The following is a 19,860-nucleotide window of genomic DNA, read 5'->3' on the forward strand; positions in this document are numbered from 1 at the left end:
TGAACGCATGCTCTCTCTCTCTCTCTCTCTCTCTCTCACACACACACACACACACACACACACACACACACACACACACACACACATATACGAATAAACAGATTTCTTCCAATATTTCTGTGGCTTGTTACAGAGAATTAGTGTTCAATGACACAAGCGTTACAGCCCAACTATTATGCTGTCATTTTACAAGTACTGATTCTTTCAGTTGCTGTAAGAAGCATCAGACCAGGAGAATATGGTGGTTATTGTTGTCTGTCTTTGAACAAATTGCACAATGGTTTGTATGGAGTGGCATGGGTAGTATCAGAGGGATTACAAGTGCCTTTTACTACCATTCTTCAATTATTCCATATTATTTTTTGGTGTAGATTTTCCAGCTGCTCTTTGTAATGGGGTACAGTAATTTTTACCCCTTTCTGCCTTAGTCCAATAGGAGAGTATTGTCCTGATCATAAAACATATTCAGAATGCCTTGTTGCCTCTGTTGGTGGAGGAGAATCTTAGTGTTTTCACTGTAAGCTCCTGTCTTTCATTTTTGTGTTGAAATAATGGCCACCACTAACTGTCCATTATGGAGCCTGATAAAGCAGTCTTGCTTGTTCATATAATTGGCAAATTTTTTTTGATTAATATGTTTCATTGCTCTTAATGAACTGGTGTCAACAATCTATGAATGTTTCTGAGAGACACATTTGCCAGTTGCAGTTTATCATTCAGCATAATATGTGAGCCAGTGCTCATGGCAATCTTTCTGGTGACTTTGGATGGTGATGCTGCACCTATCTAACAATAAAAAAACTTAAACACAGTCAATGATTGTTAATTCCTCCCTCAGAGATGGGCCAGTACTTCAAGGTACATTTTCCAGTTCTGTGTGATGACAGTGAAACAGCTTTTCACATTTTTCACAATGTAATTTGCTTGCAAGTATTCGCATAAGTAACCACAGTTTAATCATCAATTTGCTGCTCTAATCTTCCTTCAAAATGAAAAAAACCAACTGTAGCATAACCTTGCGCATAAAAAAGTAACTATCTCAATTGTATATGCTACAGGAATCATGTTTTTTCATTAAAGCTGGAATTGTATGCAGGACAATGGATAATTTAATTGTCATGGCATTACATGTGAGTGCAAACATATAGTCACACTTTTTCCAGCCAGAGGTATGAAACATATAAATACTCATTATTAATTCATACACCATAATATTTTTTTGCTATCATTGCTTATGTCTTCTTCTAAATACTATAACAAGCTAGTCTGTCTGTAACTCTGCTTCCAGAATTGTTTTATTCCAAAATATTGACTAGGAAAAGAAAGAAAAACATCTTATCCAATTTGATACCTTTAAGAGGTTTGCCTCAGTTCCACTAATGGTGTTCTCCCCAACTATTTAAGCAATAAGGAACTTACTTCAAAGATAAATAAGAACATATAGCTTCTGACAATTTCAGATACATACATTTCTTTTCAGTCTTGCAAACAAACGTGAAGTGTCCTGTCTATGTCAAGCTGTATTCAGTTGTGGATTTATTTACTGCTGTGTTATATCAGATAGGAACAAGAGTGGAATCTGTATATGGTGTACAAACAAATTTATTTTATTTTCATGTTTTTAAAAGTATAAATAAAGTAAAATGGTTTTGAAACTTGTTGTAATACTGTGTACAATCAACAGCACAAAACTGTTCACTTATCTTGATAAACTTGGGTACCTCCAGTTGTGTATAGGTCACACCAGTGGGAACGCAACGCACACTGCCAACAACAGCAGTGCCACATGTAACACACTTTTAGCACTGTATTTGTTCCCTTCTTGTTATAAAGATTTTAATTAAAGATTTTAATTACAGACATTTCTAAGTTTCTGTGGTTGCATATGATTACCACATATTGATTTATATCTACAGTGTAACACTTAATTTATCTTTTTGAAATGCTGAAATGTTTCTGCCTTGAATATACAAATAACAGCAGACCTGTATAGTTATGTAGCAGCCATGTGTCAGTGTTTGAGGATTTGGATTCTTATGGAAGTAATTAAGGTTCACATTCCCTCCATACCATATTTTTTTACATTCTATTGGTGGTTGAAGTGTTGTAAATGTAACATGAATATAACTGAGATATGCTGAAAATGATAATACAGTGCACCATATATGAGTATATGATAACAGTTGTTTATTGACACCATGTATCAGCATAGATAGGCCCTGAGAGATAGTGTCCTGACACTTGTCCTTTATGATGGTTTCAGTACAGTATTCCAATGAAGTGACTCAGCTCCAGTAACACTACTCACCAGTGAACATGAACTGAATCATTCAGTAAAGGTTGTTGCGATACGCTGACATTGACAAGATGAACTGGCCTGTTCAAGTGCCAGACTTGAATCCCTTCACACATTTGTGTGCCAAAATGAAGAATCATAAACTTAGACTGGGCCCAGTGTTGGATACATGGGAAAGTCACGCAGACGATGAGGCATATTACCAGAGGCTTACTGCCTCCATGTTTCATTGGATGAGGCAGGTAATCAATGCCAGTGGTGGGTGGACATCATACTAGTCTTATCCGTGATGTGAAACATTCCTCATCTCACTTTACTCCACTTTTTATTACAACATTCAATACAACTGTATGTTCATTAATTGGAAATCTTCGTGAAATCATTGTATGTAAGCTTTTATTTATTGAATTCATTCTACCTGATGCTTCAGTGTGAGAAAATACTTAATATCGACCTGTATAAGAACAGGTAAATCCTAAATTAATAATGTTCTCTTCCTTACTGCCTCACCAACGTTTTTCGATTATACAAAATAAGTGCACTTATGGCACACAAAAGCTCTTTTTCGACATGGTTAACACTCTCCAGTAGCCCAATGATAGCATTCTGCGCATTGTGCCTATTTCTCTGTTAGTCTTCAGAGAAACGACCATTGCAGAATATGCATTCGGTCTCTTCTTCTTCAGATTGCCCATCTGAAGCATTGTCTTCAATTAAATTTGTATCAGCCTACGAATAACTGGAAGACTGTTTCCTGTGGCTTTCTTTCTCAAGAAAAAAACTTTCCCTTCTGTCTCGTTTGATTCCGCTATGGCTCTCATCTCTTGAAATTGTTTCAAACATTCCCTGTAATGAGCCTACGTTAGCTGCTTAACAAATTCAGAACATGTTGATTTTACTAGATCAGGTGGCTCTCAGTATGGTTTGGTGATTTTGGGAACTGGCCAGATACCACTGGACTCATATTTACTCACTTGTTTTCATCTTGTATGTCAGATTCCTGACATACTGCAAAGTTGTTGTCCCTACGTAAGTGCATGTTACAGGAAGAGAGTTTCATTTTCCAGAGCCCATTTGTAGCATTTTCCATTGTTGCTACTCACAAGTATGCCACTCCAAATAAACACATAATCAAAAATGAAGGTGCTACTTTACCTGGGTTATTTGCCCACCAGGTTTCAATTTGTTGGAGATAATGCGTTTTAAACTGTCCCATGAATTGCACACAAGAGCTTGTATTTTATGGATGGAGTGGGGTGATAAACAGATAATATGCATATAGATTTTTCTTGCCTCACACAAATCTGATATGATGGCCATCAATTATTAGCACAATAGGATTGTCATTAAGTGACATCAATAAATTCACAAAATTTTCAGACCAGTTTAGTAAAAATATGAGTCTGGATCCAGCTATTAGGGCAAAAAGGTGAAATTTCTGCAGTAAGAGATAGCATACCCTAATATGCAACATTGGTGTATTAGGGTAGCCATGGTATCGTATGTTAGGAATAAGCCATCATGTAACACTAGAAACCTAGCCTCATACTAAAAATGTTTGGTTTGAAGGAGAATTCATTATAGCAAATGAAAGAGTACTTTGTAAAGAATGTAATCATATGAATATTGTAGCAACAACTAGTCAACTTCAGATATTAAAGCCATACAAACTCATACACTCAGAAAACTAGACATTTAATTGTCATCTTTCCTCTATATTCAGAATCATTTTCAGTGATGGTAGTATGATTTGGGTAAACTAAAAACAACGTTAGATCAGGACAGAAATAGTTGTTTTCACAAATTACATTCTAATTGTGGTAAGGCAAAGAGTAGTGCATTCCATCATCTGACCTCTGTGATTTTGTAGCTGCAGACCACTGACATTATCGTAGGGAACTCGAGAATTTTGTTTGTGACGTCAAAAACAGGAAAATTACCAATAACATTGGCCCACGTGGGGGCCAGCATGTAAAGTGACATTGATAATTAAACAAAATGAAGCATAAAAGGTTATGAGATTATGGGGTTTATGTACGAATGGAACATATTGCTTAGACGATTAAAACATGAAAAAAATGTAATACTATGTACACAAAACAAACCAAAATCACAAATCTCAGGGCTGATTTTACTGGATGTTGACACGACTCAGTTATTAATGGGGAAGGTGGGGGAATGACTCATCTTACCATTATTCGTGATTATTCGTCACATAGTGCTGTCAGTGGCAGGCACTGTGTTGGTGTGGCATGCCTCACCTTAGCTGTGCGGCACAAGCCATGTGCCCTTCCCGGTGCTCCATGCCATGCAGTCAGGACCTGGGGCGATCTCCACGTTGACAGGTCGGTGTGTGTTGCCATAGCTGAAGCAGCATTTTTGCAGTGTTGATGATAGATGGAAGAGCCCCCATGTCCTCTTGCTTCCATGCTGTCTCACTGGCTGCTGTCTTCACTCATCCATTTCTCAGGTCAGTGGTTCCTCAAAATTCACTCTTCTCGTGGCATTGTCATTGACAAACTCAATTTGCAAAGCCACCCAATGACTGAGCACCATTTCATGACCACACCTCTCTGTGCAGGGTGGAAATTTCCCATCTTGCATGGGCTGGTGTCTGACTCAGGAATTGGCGTCTTTCTCATGATCTCACCAGTGCCAGTGGCGCATTCTTCCAATGTTTTTTTCCTTTCTGAATTTGTTATGAAAGCGGCCACACAACACTCTTTCGTAACCACTATCTCTGTGTGAGACCAGTACAAAGTCCGGCTTCTTCTCATAGTCTCCTGGCATCCGTGATTTATAAGGAACGCACTTACTGTGCAGTAAACATCTTTTTAAGATGGCTTACTTCTTTCACACGCCTCACTGTGTGAATTCTTTGTGCTTTTCGTATGCTCTTCCCAGTTCTTGTGAGTGCTGGAGTTGTTGACAGGTTATTGCTTTCTAAGGTAGGTAAGATGACTGTTGCCAGCCCAGAAGAATTCACATGCTTTCGTGCATGCATTCTTGATACTCCATCTTAATGGCTGCCGGGGTCCATCAGTTTTCAGCAAACTTCTCATTGTTCTCCAAGCTCTTCGCAACATGTCCATTCTTAAGTGAGATATGGATGACCGCTCAGCTATCCCCTGTGTCATTGCAGGATGGCTCCAGTGTTCGCTTTTCGGGCACTCACCACATTCTGTCCAGCAGGCTTTCTCCTGGGCCACTGGCAGTGTGAGTCGGCAATGGTGGGCCCCGGTGGAGGTATCACAAAGCTCCTTGTCATGACTACTAAGCTTTTGAGATGTAAGTTTGAGAGTTGTGGCAGAGTGGCCCATCTATGTTTACTTGGCTCATCGCACACAAGCTTCAAAACTAAAACAAAAATCTTCATTCCCGAATAGTAACACTAACATTTTACTCAATAATAAGAGGTTTTTAAGGGAAATTACATTTTCATTTATGCCCTAGCATGTAAGCCCAGTCATCTGTTTACATATATGGTTGCCCTTAGTAAATAGATACAAGACATGCACAAATAAATAAAGATCAAAATAAGTAAACAATACATGAGGAATACAAGTCACTTGATGATAATGTGACAGATATACATAAGACATATGCAAAATAAACATGTAATCAAGACATGTGAAAATTAAAAATAAACCACTCACAATAACACTATTCATCACACTGGAGATGAGAATACTATATATCTAGACATCATATAGAGTTAACACATGTGAAACAAAAATGAACTATACACTACAATAATGTTTATCACAAAGTAACACGTCACAAATGCCAGCAAGGGATACACACAAGACACGTAGAATTAAAAAATATGACACAAAAGTTAACTTTGCACTGCAATACTGTTTATGCATGAGTTATATGTCAGAAATGCCAATATGAAAAACACTCAATACACTTAGAATTGAGGCATGTGTCACAAAATTCAACTTTACACCACATTAATGTTTATGGAAGATTTCTGTAAAATGGATACAAAATGTGTGTCAGTTCAAACATTTGGTACACAAAACAAACTTTTTCTACATTTACATCTACATGATTACTCTGCAATTCACATTTAAGTGCTTGGCAGAGGGTTCATTGAACCACAATCATACTATCTCTCTACCATTCCACTCCCGAACAGTGCGCGGGAAAAACGAACACCTAAACCTTTCTGTTCGAGCTCTGATTTCTCTTGTTGTATTTTGATGATCATTCCTACCTATGTAGGTTGGGCTCAACAAAATATTTTCGCATTCAGAGGAGAAAGTTGGTGACTGAAATTTCGTAAATAGATCTCACCGTGACGAAAAACTTCTTTGCTTTAATGACTTCCATCCCAACTCGCGTATCATATCTGCCACACTCTCTCCCCTATTACGTGATAATACAAAACGAGGTGCCCTTTTTTGCACCCTTTCAATGTCCTCCGTCAATCCTACCTGGTAAGGATCCCATACCGCGCAGCAGTATTCTGACAGAGGACGAATGAGTGTTGTGTAAGCTGTCTCTTTAGTGGACTTGTTGCATTTTCTAAGTGTCCTGCCAATAAACGCAACCTTTGGCTCACCTTCCCCACAATATTTTCTATGTGGTCTTTCCAACTGAAGTTGTTCGTAACTTTAACACCCAAGTACTTAGTTGAATTGACAGCCTTGAGAATTGTGCTATTTATCGAGTAATCGAATTCCAGCGGATTTCTTTTGGAACTCATGTGGATCACCTCACACTTTTCGTTATTTAGCATCAACTGCCACCTGCCACACCATACAGCAATCTTTTCTAAATCGCTTTGCAACTGATACTGGTCTTCGGATGACCTTACTAGACAGTAAATTACAGCATCATCTGTGAACAACCTAAGAGAACTGCTCAGATTGTCACCCAGGTCATTTATATAGATCAGGAACAGCAGAGGTCCCAGGACGTTTCCCTGGGGACACACCTGATATCACTTCTGTTTTACTCGATGATTTGCCGTCTATTACTGCGAACTGCGACCTTCCTGACAGGAAATCACGAATCCAATCGCACAACTGAGACGATACCCCATAGGCCCGCAGCTTGATTAGAAGTCGCTTGTGAGGAACGGTGTCAAAAGCTTTCCGGAAATTTAGAAATACGGAATCAACTTGAGATCCCCTGTCGGTAGCGGCCATTACTTCATGCAAATAAAGAGCTAGCTGCGTTGCACAAGAACGATGTTTTCTGAAACCATCCTGATTACGTATCACTAGATCGTTCCCTTCGAGGTGATTCATAATGTTTGAATACAGTATATGCTCCAAAACCCTACTGCAAACCGACGTCAATGCAAACCGACGTCAATGATATAGGTCTGTAGTTCGATGGATTACTCCTACTACCCTTCTTAAACACTGGTGTGACCTGCACTATTTTTCACAGCGTAATCTGAAAGGAACCTAATCGGTATACAATCTGGACCTAGAGACTTGCCCGTATCAAGCGATTTGAGTTGCTTCGCAACCCCTAAGGCATCTACTTCTAAGAAACTCATGCTAGCAGCTGTTCGTGTTTCCAATTCTGGAATATTCCATTTGTCTTCCCTGGTGAAAGAATTTCGGAAAACTGCGTTCAATAACTCCGCTTTAGTGGCACAGTCGTCGGTAACAGTACCATCGGCACTGCACAGCGAAGGTATTGACTGCGTCTTGCCGCTTGTGTACTTTACATACGAACAGAATTTCTTCGGATTTTCTACCAAATTTCGAGACAATGTTTCATTGTGGAACCTATTAAAGGCATCTTGCATTGAAGTCCGTGCCAAATTTCGCGCGTCTGTAAATTTTAGCCAATCTTCGGGATTTCGCGTTCTTCTGAACTTTGCATGCTTTTTCTGTTGCTTCTGCAACAGTGTTCGGACCTGTTTTGTGTACCATGGGGGATCAGTTCCATCTCTTACCAGTTTATGAGGTATGAATCTCTCAATTGCTGTTGCTACTATATCTTTGAATTTGAGCCACATCTCGTCTACATTTGCATAGTCAGTTCAGAAGGAATGGAGATTGTCTCTTAGGAAGGCTTCTAGTGACACTTTATCCGCTTTTTTAAATAAAGTTATTTTGCACTTGTTTCTGGTGGATTTGGAAGAAATGGTATTGAGCCTAGCTACAACGACCTTGTGATCACTAATCCCTGTATCAGTCATGATGCTCTCTATTAGCTCTGGATTGTTTGTGGCAAAGAGGTCAAGTATATTATTTTACTGCCATGGGCAAAGCTGGATAGGACTGGATGGGTAATGCCTTAATGTTTTTATCAGCAGTGCATGTTTTCTTACCTTATAACACATACAAAAATAAGATTGGTACCTTCTGTTCTGCCACAGAACCTACAGTCATTATGTATAATGTATGCATCACCGATCATTGAGAGGCCCCCTCCTTATTTACTGGGTTGCCTGGTGTCAGCAGTGCAAGGCTCATGAACAGACTCAAATGTCAACAAAAAAAAATTAGGTGGAAAAACTCGCAATCTTTTTCTTTTTGGCATCTGATGGTGTATGCATTCCCGCACGGATTCAGTCTCTGATCTTGTAAGTCTTCGTCCTTTTTTCCTGCTCCCTTTATATCACCTTCTCCATCATGAATTCTCGGGCCCAATTTATGCGTTGGCGTTGCTGGTGTGCCTCTGCATCTCCTGCTGTTGGAGGTTTGACAGTCCTGTCTGCCACGGATTTCTCTGATTTCTGGAACTTTAGTCTGTAGGTCTGTTGGTCGGTATCTCGTATTTCAATGCATGGCTTCATTGAAGTACCTCTCTATCTTTGGTAGGTACTGGACCCATTGGTGCATGTATTGTTCTGTGGGATTGGACTGAGGGTTTTTAATTGAGAAGAATGTCACTTCACCTTTAATATTTTTCATTTTATTACCACTTTCTACATGTTTTTTGTAAAAGGACGTCAAAAATGCTGTCAGTTACGACCCAGAAACCAGACATACTCTCATCTTCATTCCTTCTAGTCTGTGTCAATGAGAGGACACCGAGTGCCTGCTTTTTCCAGCAACTCTGGGTCATCACAGTATTGGTCAGTGCCATTGTGTGCTTGTGCTTTCCAGTACCACATGTTGCATATGTGATGTTCCTTCTCTATTGTGGCGTGCCCTGGAATACCTCATTATCTTTGGTCATTCACTAGTGTAATGTCATGCACTGGGAAGAGAGGGGGGGGGGGGGCTGTGGTGGTGAATCTCCTTACTCCCTCAGTCGCTCTCATTGTGCGATGCTCTTGCACGCAATTCACGTGGGATTTGTGGTCTGGCACTTTGTTGCTGCCCTCCTCTCCCTGGTGTGGATCATAGCATCTACCTAATTGTCACCTATTCCCTTCTTCTCTCCTTCATCTGTTATGTGCCAATTTTGTCTGTCATTGTGCCAAAACAAACCTTGTGGTGACCTTTTTTCTGTCCTCTTTGCATTAGCATGTGGTGTCCTTTGTTTTTCCTGCTCTTCAATGTTGTCCAGAGACCTTAAAATATCAAGGAACTGTTGTCTCAACAGTGCCCAGATGGGGGTACATGTTCTACATGAGCAGGAAAATTTGATTGTATCGTGCTACACAATTCCTCATCTGTCATCTTCTTGTCCCAATATCCCACCAGAACGACAAAGTGAGCAGCGTATGTTGTCATGGATTGGCATAACTGTGGTGCACACTGTCCCCAATATATGCTCATCTTTGCATTTGCCTGTGCGGCCATGTTCCAGTACTTAGTGGGGAAATTCTTTTAACTGCTTTTCTCATAAATTTTTATGTCAAACCAGGCAGCCTTCTCCCGGTTGAACATATGACGTGCTACGAGTAAAAGCATTATGTTCCGCCACTCCTTTCGCAAGAGATCAATCATCTAAATTCTTTAGATATGCCTTTGGTTGGGTACTGTGCATTCAGTTGAACTTGGGCAATGGGATGTACATCCCATGCATTGGGAATGTGACCTGCAAATTTGTTGGCATGACCTACATTACATGGACATTTCCTTGTAACATTGCAGACACTTCTTATTGATACTCTTTTGTTTTTGTCTCCTTGGACAATCTCCTTTCCTCATCTCTGCACACAGAGATGCTAGTCATCTTCATGTTTACCTGCATTTCTAAGTTGTCAACCCTCGTTTAAGACTCTTTTTCTCACCTCTTTCAGGCTATCGGTGACCTCCATCTGTTTGCTTTTGGTTTCAGTCTCCAATTTGTGCAACATCAGTGATTTGCCCATCAAGCTTTTGATTGCAAAATTTTAGCTCAGTGTCCAGTCTTTCAAATCATATTTTATTGACCTCCCTCCTGGTGGCTAACTGCGATGTGTGGTTTTTTAAAATCACACGAATTTGCTCCAGTGGACTATGACTTTGCGTGTCCCCCACAGAAATGCATTGCGTTTCCTTGCTCACCCTCGTTCTTTCCTCTGTTGGCCTGCCTGTTTCTAATGTGCTCTGGTTTTGCATGCTTTGTACAGACGTGTCTGTCATTTCCTCAGTCACACATGAAATTGCCTCTTTTGGCCTAACGGTTTCCATGTTTATCAGTCTCCCTGACCTCAGTTGCGTAGAGAAATGGAACCACAAACTAAAATCCCTCTACAGAATGAACAGAGACAATACAACACTTTTGGCAACACTGGTAACAGCAAACAGAACAATAGAAATGTGGAATAGAATAATCACAACAACAGACTACATGTTTTAAAATTACTGCACAAAATACAGTGAAGATTGCATGAACAGAAACTTAACACACTAGATGCTGCCACTATTCTTACTTCATATAGCACATTTGCAGTGCATTCAGCACACACAAACACACTGTCTGTGTGCCTGACAGGTTGACATATGCTAATAAAGGAATGGGAAATTGATTCTTCTTGATTCGGATATGAAAATTTTGAATTTCTCATGTTAGTAAAATTGTTACAGTGAAATCAAACCGAAGACCCGCACTGGGTGCCAAAATGTAGCAAACTTGAGAATTTTGTTTGTGACCTCACACGACAGGAAAATTACCAATGAGATCACCCCACGTTGAGAGCCAACAGCTAAGTGACATCAATAATTAAACAAAATCAGATGCAAGAGATTATGAGATTAAGAGGTTGATGTGTGAAAGGAACAGATTATTTAGTTGGTTAAAACATGAAGGAACTGTATTCATTTCAGTACCATGTACACAAGACAAAACAAAATCACAAATCTCAGGGCTGATTTGACTGGATGTGGACTTGGCTCAGGTACTGAGGGGGATGAATCATCATACCATTATTCGTGATCATTCGTTGCATAGTGATGTCAGCGGCAGGCACTGCGGTGTATGCTGCATCCCTTTGCAGTTGTGTGGCACAGTTCGGCTGCTTTTCCTGGTGTATCCTGTGGTGGTCTCCACATTGACAAGTCACCGTGTGTTGCCATACCCGAAGCAGTGTTATCATGGTGTCGGAAGATGGATGTTGGCGATGGGATGGAAGAGCCCCCATGACCTGTTGCTTCCATGCTCTCTCACTGGCTGACCTCTTCGCTCCTCATTCATTTCTCAGGTCAAAAGTTCCTTGAAATTATCTCCTCTCCTGGCATTCTCATCGATGGACTCAATCTGCAATGCCGCCAAATGATTAATGCCATTTCATGATGATGCCTCTTTGTGTGGGTAGAAATTTCCCAGCTGCATGGGCTGGTGTGTGATTTAGAAAATGACATTTTTCTCACGATTTCACCAGTGCTAGAGGCACATTCTTCCAATGTTTTTCTGCTTTCTGAAGTTGTTGTGAAAGCAGCCACACAATGCTTCTTTGTAATTGCTATTTCTGCATGGGGCCAGGACAGTGTCATGTTTGGGCTTCGTCTCAGAGCCTGCTGGCATCTGTGATGTATAAGGAACATCCTTACTCTCCAGAAAATATATTTTTAAAAATGGTTATTTCTTCCACATGCCTCCTTGTGCAAATTCGTCATGCTTTGTGTATGCTCCTCCAAGTGCCTGTTGGTGCTGGAATTGTTGACAGGTTCTTGCTTCCTAAGACGGGTAAAATGACTTTTGCCAGTCCAGAAGAATTCAATTGCTTTTGTGCATGCATTCTTCACGTTTCATCTTAATGGCTGCAGGAATCTATCAGTTTTCGGCACTCTTCTCATCGTCCTCCAAGCTCTTCACAACATGTTGATTCTTAAACAAGGTGAGGGCATCCTCCCAGCTACCCTCTGTATGGCTGCAGAAAGGGTCTAAGTGTATGCTTTATGGTCGCTCACCACATGGAGTCCAAAGGGCTTTCTCCTGAGCCATTGGGGGTGTGAGTCGGCAAAGTTGGCACCTGGTGGAGGTATCACATTATTTAGTTCTATTTTCCCTGCAAATAACGGAGAAACAAACCACACTTATGTTGGAAAACCATATTTTTCTCTTATCTTGTCAATTGGAAAGTCATGCAATTTCATACCTGTGTGTCTTCAGATCATTATACACATCCAACTGGATTTTGATGAATATTCTATGACAGAATTTAAACTTCGTGTTCAGACCCATTAGGTTAAATAGTTGAACTTATTTTTCCCAGCATATTTATAAATTTACTTTGAGACAAAAAATTATAAGCTCATTGTTAAACACTTATTCTCACTTAGTGAATCTCATTTTAATGGGTTTTTTTTCTGCGGCATCTGTTTTCACATTCTCTCTGCTATGTCTGTGAATAGTTTCATGCAGACAAAACTTTCTGTTTGGTAGCTGAATTTGGACCAAACTATTTTTAAACTTGAGAGAGATAGTTAATTCTATCGTTCCTGAATAAAATGGCAAATGTATTACTGTTGAGCTTGGTGCTTACATTTGAGTATGTAATTTGATAAAAATTATATCATTACCAGTTTCATTCATGCCAAAGAACTGAGTACTTATCAATCAGTTCCTCTTTCTTCCATTTGAAATATGAGCTTTGTAAAAGATAAAATTTTGTTAGAAGTCGGATTGATCTAAAATCACCTACTCCTCAACATAATAATATTCTCTCATTCCTATAAAATGAATGCCCATTAAATAACTCAGATGATTTTTTTTTTAATTTTGTGAGTTTTTTCATATCTTTTTTTAGGTCATATTGTGATAGTTCTGTTAAATACTACAAATAATATGCATCAGTGCTGTACTCATCAAGATAAGAGAAGTTACTACAGAAAGGCTGCTGGCACTAACCACATAAAAAATATTGCCCAGATGTTGGGACTGAGCTATGGGTAAATGAGTGATGATGAAGTGCTTTCACCTTGAGCTACTAGCACAACAACACTAAAACCTTCTTTGGACTGCATCTAGCACTACCGGTCAAATCACTGCATATTTTGCGATCACTATTGATATCCTATACTTCTGTGTATATTGTTTAGTTTGTATTAATTTCCAATGTTGTGTATAGTACATCTCACTGGCATAATAATATGTTGCTGCTCTAATGCATCATGGTCATTAGCAGGGTGGAAGTGTGGCCACAGATTGTGACATGGTGTACATGTTAAAAATGCCCAATGTGGGTCTTGGCCATTTCCCATGCTAACATTTTTGTTTTGTCAACTTTACAAGCATAGAAGTGGTGCAAAACTGTAAAGCCAATCGCCAGTCCAGGTGACAACAGTGGGGATCCACTTTTGAATTAGCTTGTGTGCTGAACAAGAAGTACAAGAGCCAGAGAGAGATGCCCTGAGCCATCCACTCAATATGAGGGATAAAAGATAGGAGAGACAGAGGCAGATGACATAGATCCATCTGAGCTGAAGTACAAGAGAGTGACCAGACTGGGCTGTGCACTCCAAAGAGCAACCAGCAACCACCACGTGACTCGCTTATGATGTGTCATATTAGCAACCTACAGGTGCTTGTGCTTAGTTTTGTCAGAAAAAGGAAACCACAGCGTTTGCTGACATAGTTCTGCCAGGCACATAGGCTCTGAGGAAACTCATGCTGGACACTTAGTTGAAGACCATATGAATAAAAATTCAGAATAAAATTTTGTACCGAAACCAGAAAATATCCCAAGACTAATTAATTAATTCATCGCAAAATAGATCATATGCTGTGCTTTTATTTTCCCCACCATGTGCAACAATAAACAAATTCCTGGGTGAACTCTCTCTAGAGCAAGCAACATGAAGTTGCTCATGTGAGTAAAATGGTGGTTATTTGTGCGTGTAACCACCCATGCACAGCCAGTCCTAGCAGTGCAACAGATACCCTAGTACCACACGATTTTATTATTATTATTATTATTTTAGATTAGAAGGTGTTCTGTCTACATCTACATCTATACTCTGCAAACTACTGTTAAGTATATGGCAGAGGGTACTTCCCATTGTATCACATATTCAGGTTTCTTCTGATTCCATTTGTGCTTATTGTGAATTGTGGTTTATAGAGTGTTGGAAGAATGATTGCTTAAATGCTATGTGTGTGCTGTGATTAGTCTAATCTTGTCTTCGTGATATTTATGGGAGTTATATATTGAGGATCGAAGTGTATTGCTAGATTCCCAAGCTTAGTTGAAATTTCCCAAAGCATTCTAGAGTTATATTTACATGTCATCCTTTGCTCCTTCATACCAGACCCGTTCCGCATGTCTATGAGTGCTGGGGATGTTCTACTCCCACAGAACTTTATTTCTCAGATAGAAAATCAAATGTAATCAAAATTTAGCTGAGTTATGCATACAAGTCTCCACCTTCCCAGACCCATCCCTGCAAATAGCTGTGCTAGGGGTATCTTACACCCCAGTATTTTTCCCCGAATAGCAAGCCATATTTGAATTCAGTTTAGTTAAAATTTCTTTACATGTTCCAAAGTTATGCTTACATTCCACCCACTTGCATCCTGTATCTCCGTTCCCATCCACCGAATACCTAAAAGTGTCCTAGTTGCACAGTATTTTATTCCGAATAGTAACCTGTATGTGTAAGAAATTTGATTGAAATTGTTCTAAATATTCCAGAGTTATACTTTACGTATTATCTCTTTCCACTGCATCTCCAGCACTAGGAGGCTAAATGTCGTTTAAGTCATCACCAATCAGCATAACAACCCTGAAAACTACAGATTTGACCCTAATATAGTTCATTTTTGATTATTTGTACATCATCTCCCTTTACATCACCTGCCGTCCCATAGGATACTACATGTGTCTTAAGCCGTCAGCACACGGACCGTGCTGTGGAATGTTAACATTGAGTGTGCCAAGTTCAATGTGCTGCTGAATGCTCAGGAACAGTGCGACTTGTGCATACGGTATGTGGGCCCCAACATGGTATACGCGATCGCAGCGCACTCCAGCGGCAGTTGAGGGGTGTTTCTAGTTCGTAAATCACACTGTTTACTCAACGTTTACCCACGTTAGCTCTATTAAAATGCACATTTCCTCCATTGTCCATGAAAAGGAAAGTACCATGTCCAATCAATAAGGACACAGGCTTATAAAAGTTCCATTAGAACCAGTGCGGTACAAATTTGGAATACTTCGCATAAGATAAACATTATTTCATCATTGTCACATTTTAGTAAAACCCCAAGGTCAGTCTTACTTGATCACTGTTCCTACCCAGTAGCAGAATCTTTGCAACATGTGAATTATGAAGCATAAAAGAAACAGGAGCAAAATATTTTTATACAAGTACCGCAAGCCGTCCTGTAGGTTAAGTGAATCGAACAAAGTCACCCCTCAAAAAAAGGTCAACTTATATTTACATAACATCAAATATTACAGCATATAATTATATTAAACTTATAATAAAGTGTTAGAACCTAATAAAAATGCGAATGTTGGGAAAAAAAATTTGTAAGTGTTAAGACGCGAACCATTGCTCCAATAAAAACTCATTGCTGCACAAAGACGCTACTCATTACACTAAACCAACAACACGCTCCATATACTTAATCACTTTATGTTACCCCTTGCTAAAAACGTTAATCATAGATAATTATGTTACTAATTGCAATTTAATTATAACAAATTGTACCAAGAACAATGCATTTTGGGTGGGTCTTCAGTGTGTCACTGCCTTCAACTAGCCTACTCTCATAATACACAAGTTACAATAATTCTTTTGCTACGAATATGATGTTTCTCATTATTTTATTGGAACGAATCACACAACTGACAACAGTTTTTCCAGTGATTCTCAATTTGCTGGTGCTCAGAAATGACATATATACATATAGGCTTGAAAGGAATGCCAATATGGCACCTCACAACTCTGTACTGAAGGGACACGTCGTACGTGTGACATAGATGGCACTGTGACATCTCATTGGTCAACGCTCAGACACACGCTCAGATTATCTGACATGCCAGATATTGCTCTGCACATTCGGAAAGACTCCCGAATGTGCTATTCCACACTATGACATCAGAAACTCGGCACACTCAATGCTCAACGTTCGGATGCATGGTCCGTGTGCCAACGGCTTTACCTTAACAGTACTTTTTTACATTTAGTAAGACATTTGTATATCCATTGGTTGAAGTTGCTTCAAACGTATATGTACACATCCATTTTCATATTTATTTTAACATATAATTTCTTTTGTTTAAATAGTATGCTGGATTCCTTGCCATTACAAGATGGCGAGGATGTGACTGAGTCTGCATTCAACATCCTGGATGATTTATGGAAGCTTGATGACTACCAGTATCCCCAAACAAGAATGGAGCACCTATTTTGTGTCACAGGTGATTGACAAAATTTTTTGCACATATTCAAGTCCTTTATATTTATGCATGTTAAAGAAAAAAGAAAGTTACTTTTTTTATAGAAAACTGTAATGTTTCCTGAGGCACAATGTAAGGAAAAATATAAATTTTACATTTGGGAAAATTTTTCTAGATTTGTAAATGAAAATGATTACAGTATTTTGGTAACTGAAGGGTTACTAGTTGTAGGAACCTCAACAAGTGAGATAATATTTATCAAATAAATATAACACATTGAATAATTTAATGTATAAATATGAGCAGGGTTTTGCTAGAATACAAGAAAGACATTAAGGATGACCCCAAAAACTGGAGATCAGTTTCATTGATATCAAGTTTTCAAATCCTAGAAATGCTTGTGTATAAATGATTATTTGTTTACAATTTATCTCACCCCATAGTAGAAGAACTGAATCCTCAAATAGCACATGAAAGAAGATGAAAATTTTGCTAGCTTTTGGAATAACCCTTTAACGACCTAGAGTACATATGCACACTGTCGGATCGGATGATGATGATGTTTGGTTTGTAGGGTGGTCAACTGCACGGTCATCAGTGCCTGTACGAAGTCCCAATTTTTACACAGTCCATGTTCTTTTCACAATCCAATCTAGCTACACTCACAAATGATGATGATGATGATGATGATGACAACACAAACACTCAGTCCCCGGGGAGAGAAAATCCCCAACCCAGCTGGGAATCAAACCTGGGGCCCCGTGATCTAGAGGTAGCAACACTAGCCCCTAGAACACGAGCTGTGGACCTGTCAGATCAGGTGTGTAGAGGGAGAAAGAGGTGGGAATTGAGAGGAGGGGTAGAGGTTCAGTAGCTGTTGGCTTGGAGGAAGAAAGCAAGTCTGTGGGATAGAAATGTGGGATGCAGAGGCAGCAGGTGCATGGGATATGAATGCGACACACGGGCAGTGGAGCTGGTGAGTTCATGCGGCACACGATGATGATGATGATGTCGAGGGGTGGCAAGACAGAGGAAGGGGAGACTGTTGAGTGGAGGGTGTGAATGCAGTGGGTTAGTGGAGATTGAGGCCAGAAGTATTACAGCAGTAAAGGATGTGTTGCAAGGATAGCCTCCATCTGCTTAGTTCAGAAAAGCTGGTGCTGGAAAAGAAAGTTCAGGTGGCACAGGTTGTGAAGCAGCCATTCAACTTTAACATGTACTCAGAAATGTGTTCCAGTGCTGAGTGGTCGGTAGGTTACAGTTTGGTAGTGGTCATTCATTCTGTTGGATGGCTGGGTGGTGGTCATGACCACATAAAATGCTGTGCAGAATTTGCAGTAGAGCTAGTATAGGGCATGGCTGCTATCGTGGGTGGCTCTGCCTTTGATGAGATAGGATAAGCCTGTGAAAGGGCTAAAGTAGGCTGTGTTGGATGTGTGAATTGGGCAGGTCTTACACCTGGGTCTTCCAGGGGGGTATGACCGCAGTGGCAAGGGATTGGGTGTTTGAGTGGCATAGGGATGGATCAGGACCTTGTGTAGGTTGAGAGGGCAGTGGAATAACACTTTATGAGGGGTGGGAAGGACCATAGGTGGAATGTCCCTCATTTTTGGGCATGATGGTAGATAATCAAAGTCCTGGCAAAGGACATGGTTCAGTTGATGTACTCTGGGTGATAATGGGTGATTTGAAGGTTACTCCTTTGCAGTTGATTCGGGCGGATGAAGGATGAGTTAGGGGTGTGTGAAAATATGCCACAGGAAATCTGTCGGTTGACTGGATTTTTTTATTTTTTTATTTATCTATTTATTTATTTTTGGTGGTGGTGGTGGGGGGGGGGGGGAGGGAGGGGGGGGGCAGTAGTGCTTGTCTGTGAAGGTCTTCGTCAGACCTTCGGCATAATGAGCAAGGGAATTCTCATTACCACAGATATGCCCTCCATTGACGGACAGGATGAATGGGAGTGTTTTTTGGTGTGGAAGGAGTGGTAGCCGTCAAAAAGTGGGCAGTGTTGGTGGTTGGAGGGCTAGATGTGGACAGAAGTATGGATGAAGCCTTCAGAGAGTTTGGGATCAACATCCAGGAAGGTGGCATCATAGGCTGACGAGGACCAGGTGAAGTGGATGGGAGAGAAAGTGTTGAAGTTATGGAGGAATTAGGATGTAGTGTCTTGGCCGTGGATCCAGTCCATGAAGATATAATCCTAGATCCTCTCCCCTGATTCCATCTCCCTCCTGTTATTAGGTTTTATTGTGAATAATGAGCTGAAATGGAAACTGCACATTAATACTGTCTGTAAGAAACTCTATTATGTAATATTCATAGTGAACCAGCTACTGCTATAAGCAAACAAACAGCATCTATGCCCAGAGTACCAAGGACTCTTTCAACCATACCTGTAGTATTTTTCAGTGTTAAAGAGTGCATATTAAATTTGAATATAATGTTCTTTGTAATCAAAGCTGTTAGAGAGTGTAATCAAAATGGTTTCTCCTTAGGAAATAGCTGATACTGAAAGTTTTCTGTTTTTGACAGTTCCTGTATTACACACAATAAATCTACAGGATCAAATGCAGTTCAACTCTATGTTTTCAGTTTCTTTTGGAAACATGCATTTTATTTGTACTTTATGCTTATTAAGAGAACATTTTTAGAACGTTTTGTTCCAAATTGAAGCATACCATTTGCACTTTTGTAAAGATTGTGGAGCCTTTGTGAAATCTACACTAGTACTATTTGATGTCATTGTGGATGTCCTAGTTTTCTTCGACTTATTGAATTTAATATTTTCCTCTTCTAATTTTTTACTTATCAATCTGTTAGAGTATCTTTTTTGTGTTACATAAATAATATTCATACTGAATTATTT

The 19,860-nt window shown here is 39.7% G+C and overlaps 1 protein-coding gene across 1 annotated transcript in view; it reads left to right on the forward strand.

Annotated features, from left to right (window-relative positions):
- The window catches only part of LOC124777773 (cytoplasmic dynein 2 heavy chain 1), an 829,086-nt gene that overhangs the window by 73,913 nt on the left and 735,313 nt on the right, over positions 1-19,860 (forward strand). Inside the window, exon 4 of the mRNA XM_047253283.1 lies at positions 16,879-17,012. Within this exon, the coding sequence (XP_047109239.1) occupies positions 16,879-17,012 (134 nt within the window). The remainder of the gene's footprint in view (positions 1-16,878; positions 17,013-19,860) is intronic.

Source organism: Schistocerca piceifrons, chromosome 2 (genome assembly GCF_021461385.2).
Source record: "Schistocerca piceifrons isolate TAMUIC-IGC-003096 chromosome 2, iqSchPice1.1, whole genome shotgun sequence".
In the NCBI taxonomy this organism is placed as follows: domain Eukaryota; kingdom Metazoa; phylum Arthropoda; class Insecta; order Orthoptera; family Acrididae; genus Schistocerca; species Schistocerca piceifrons.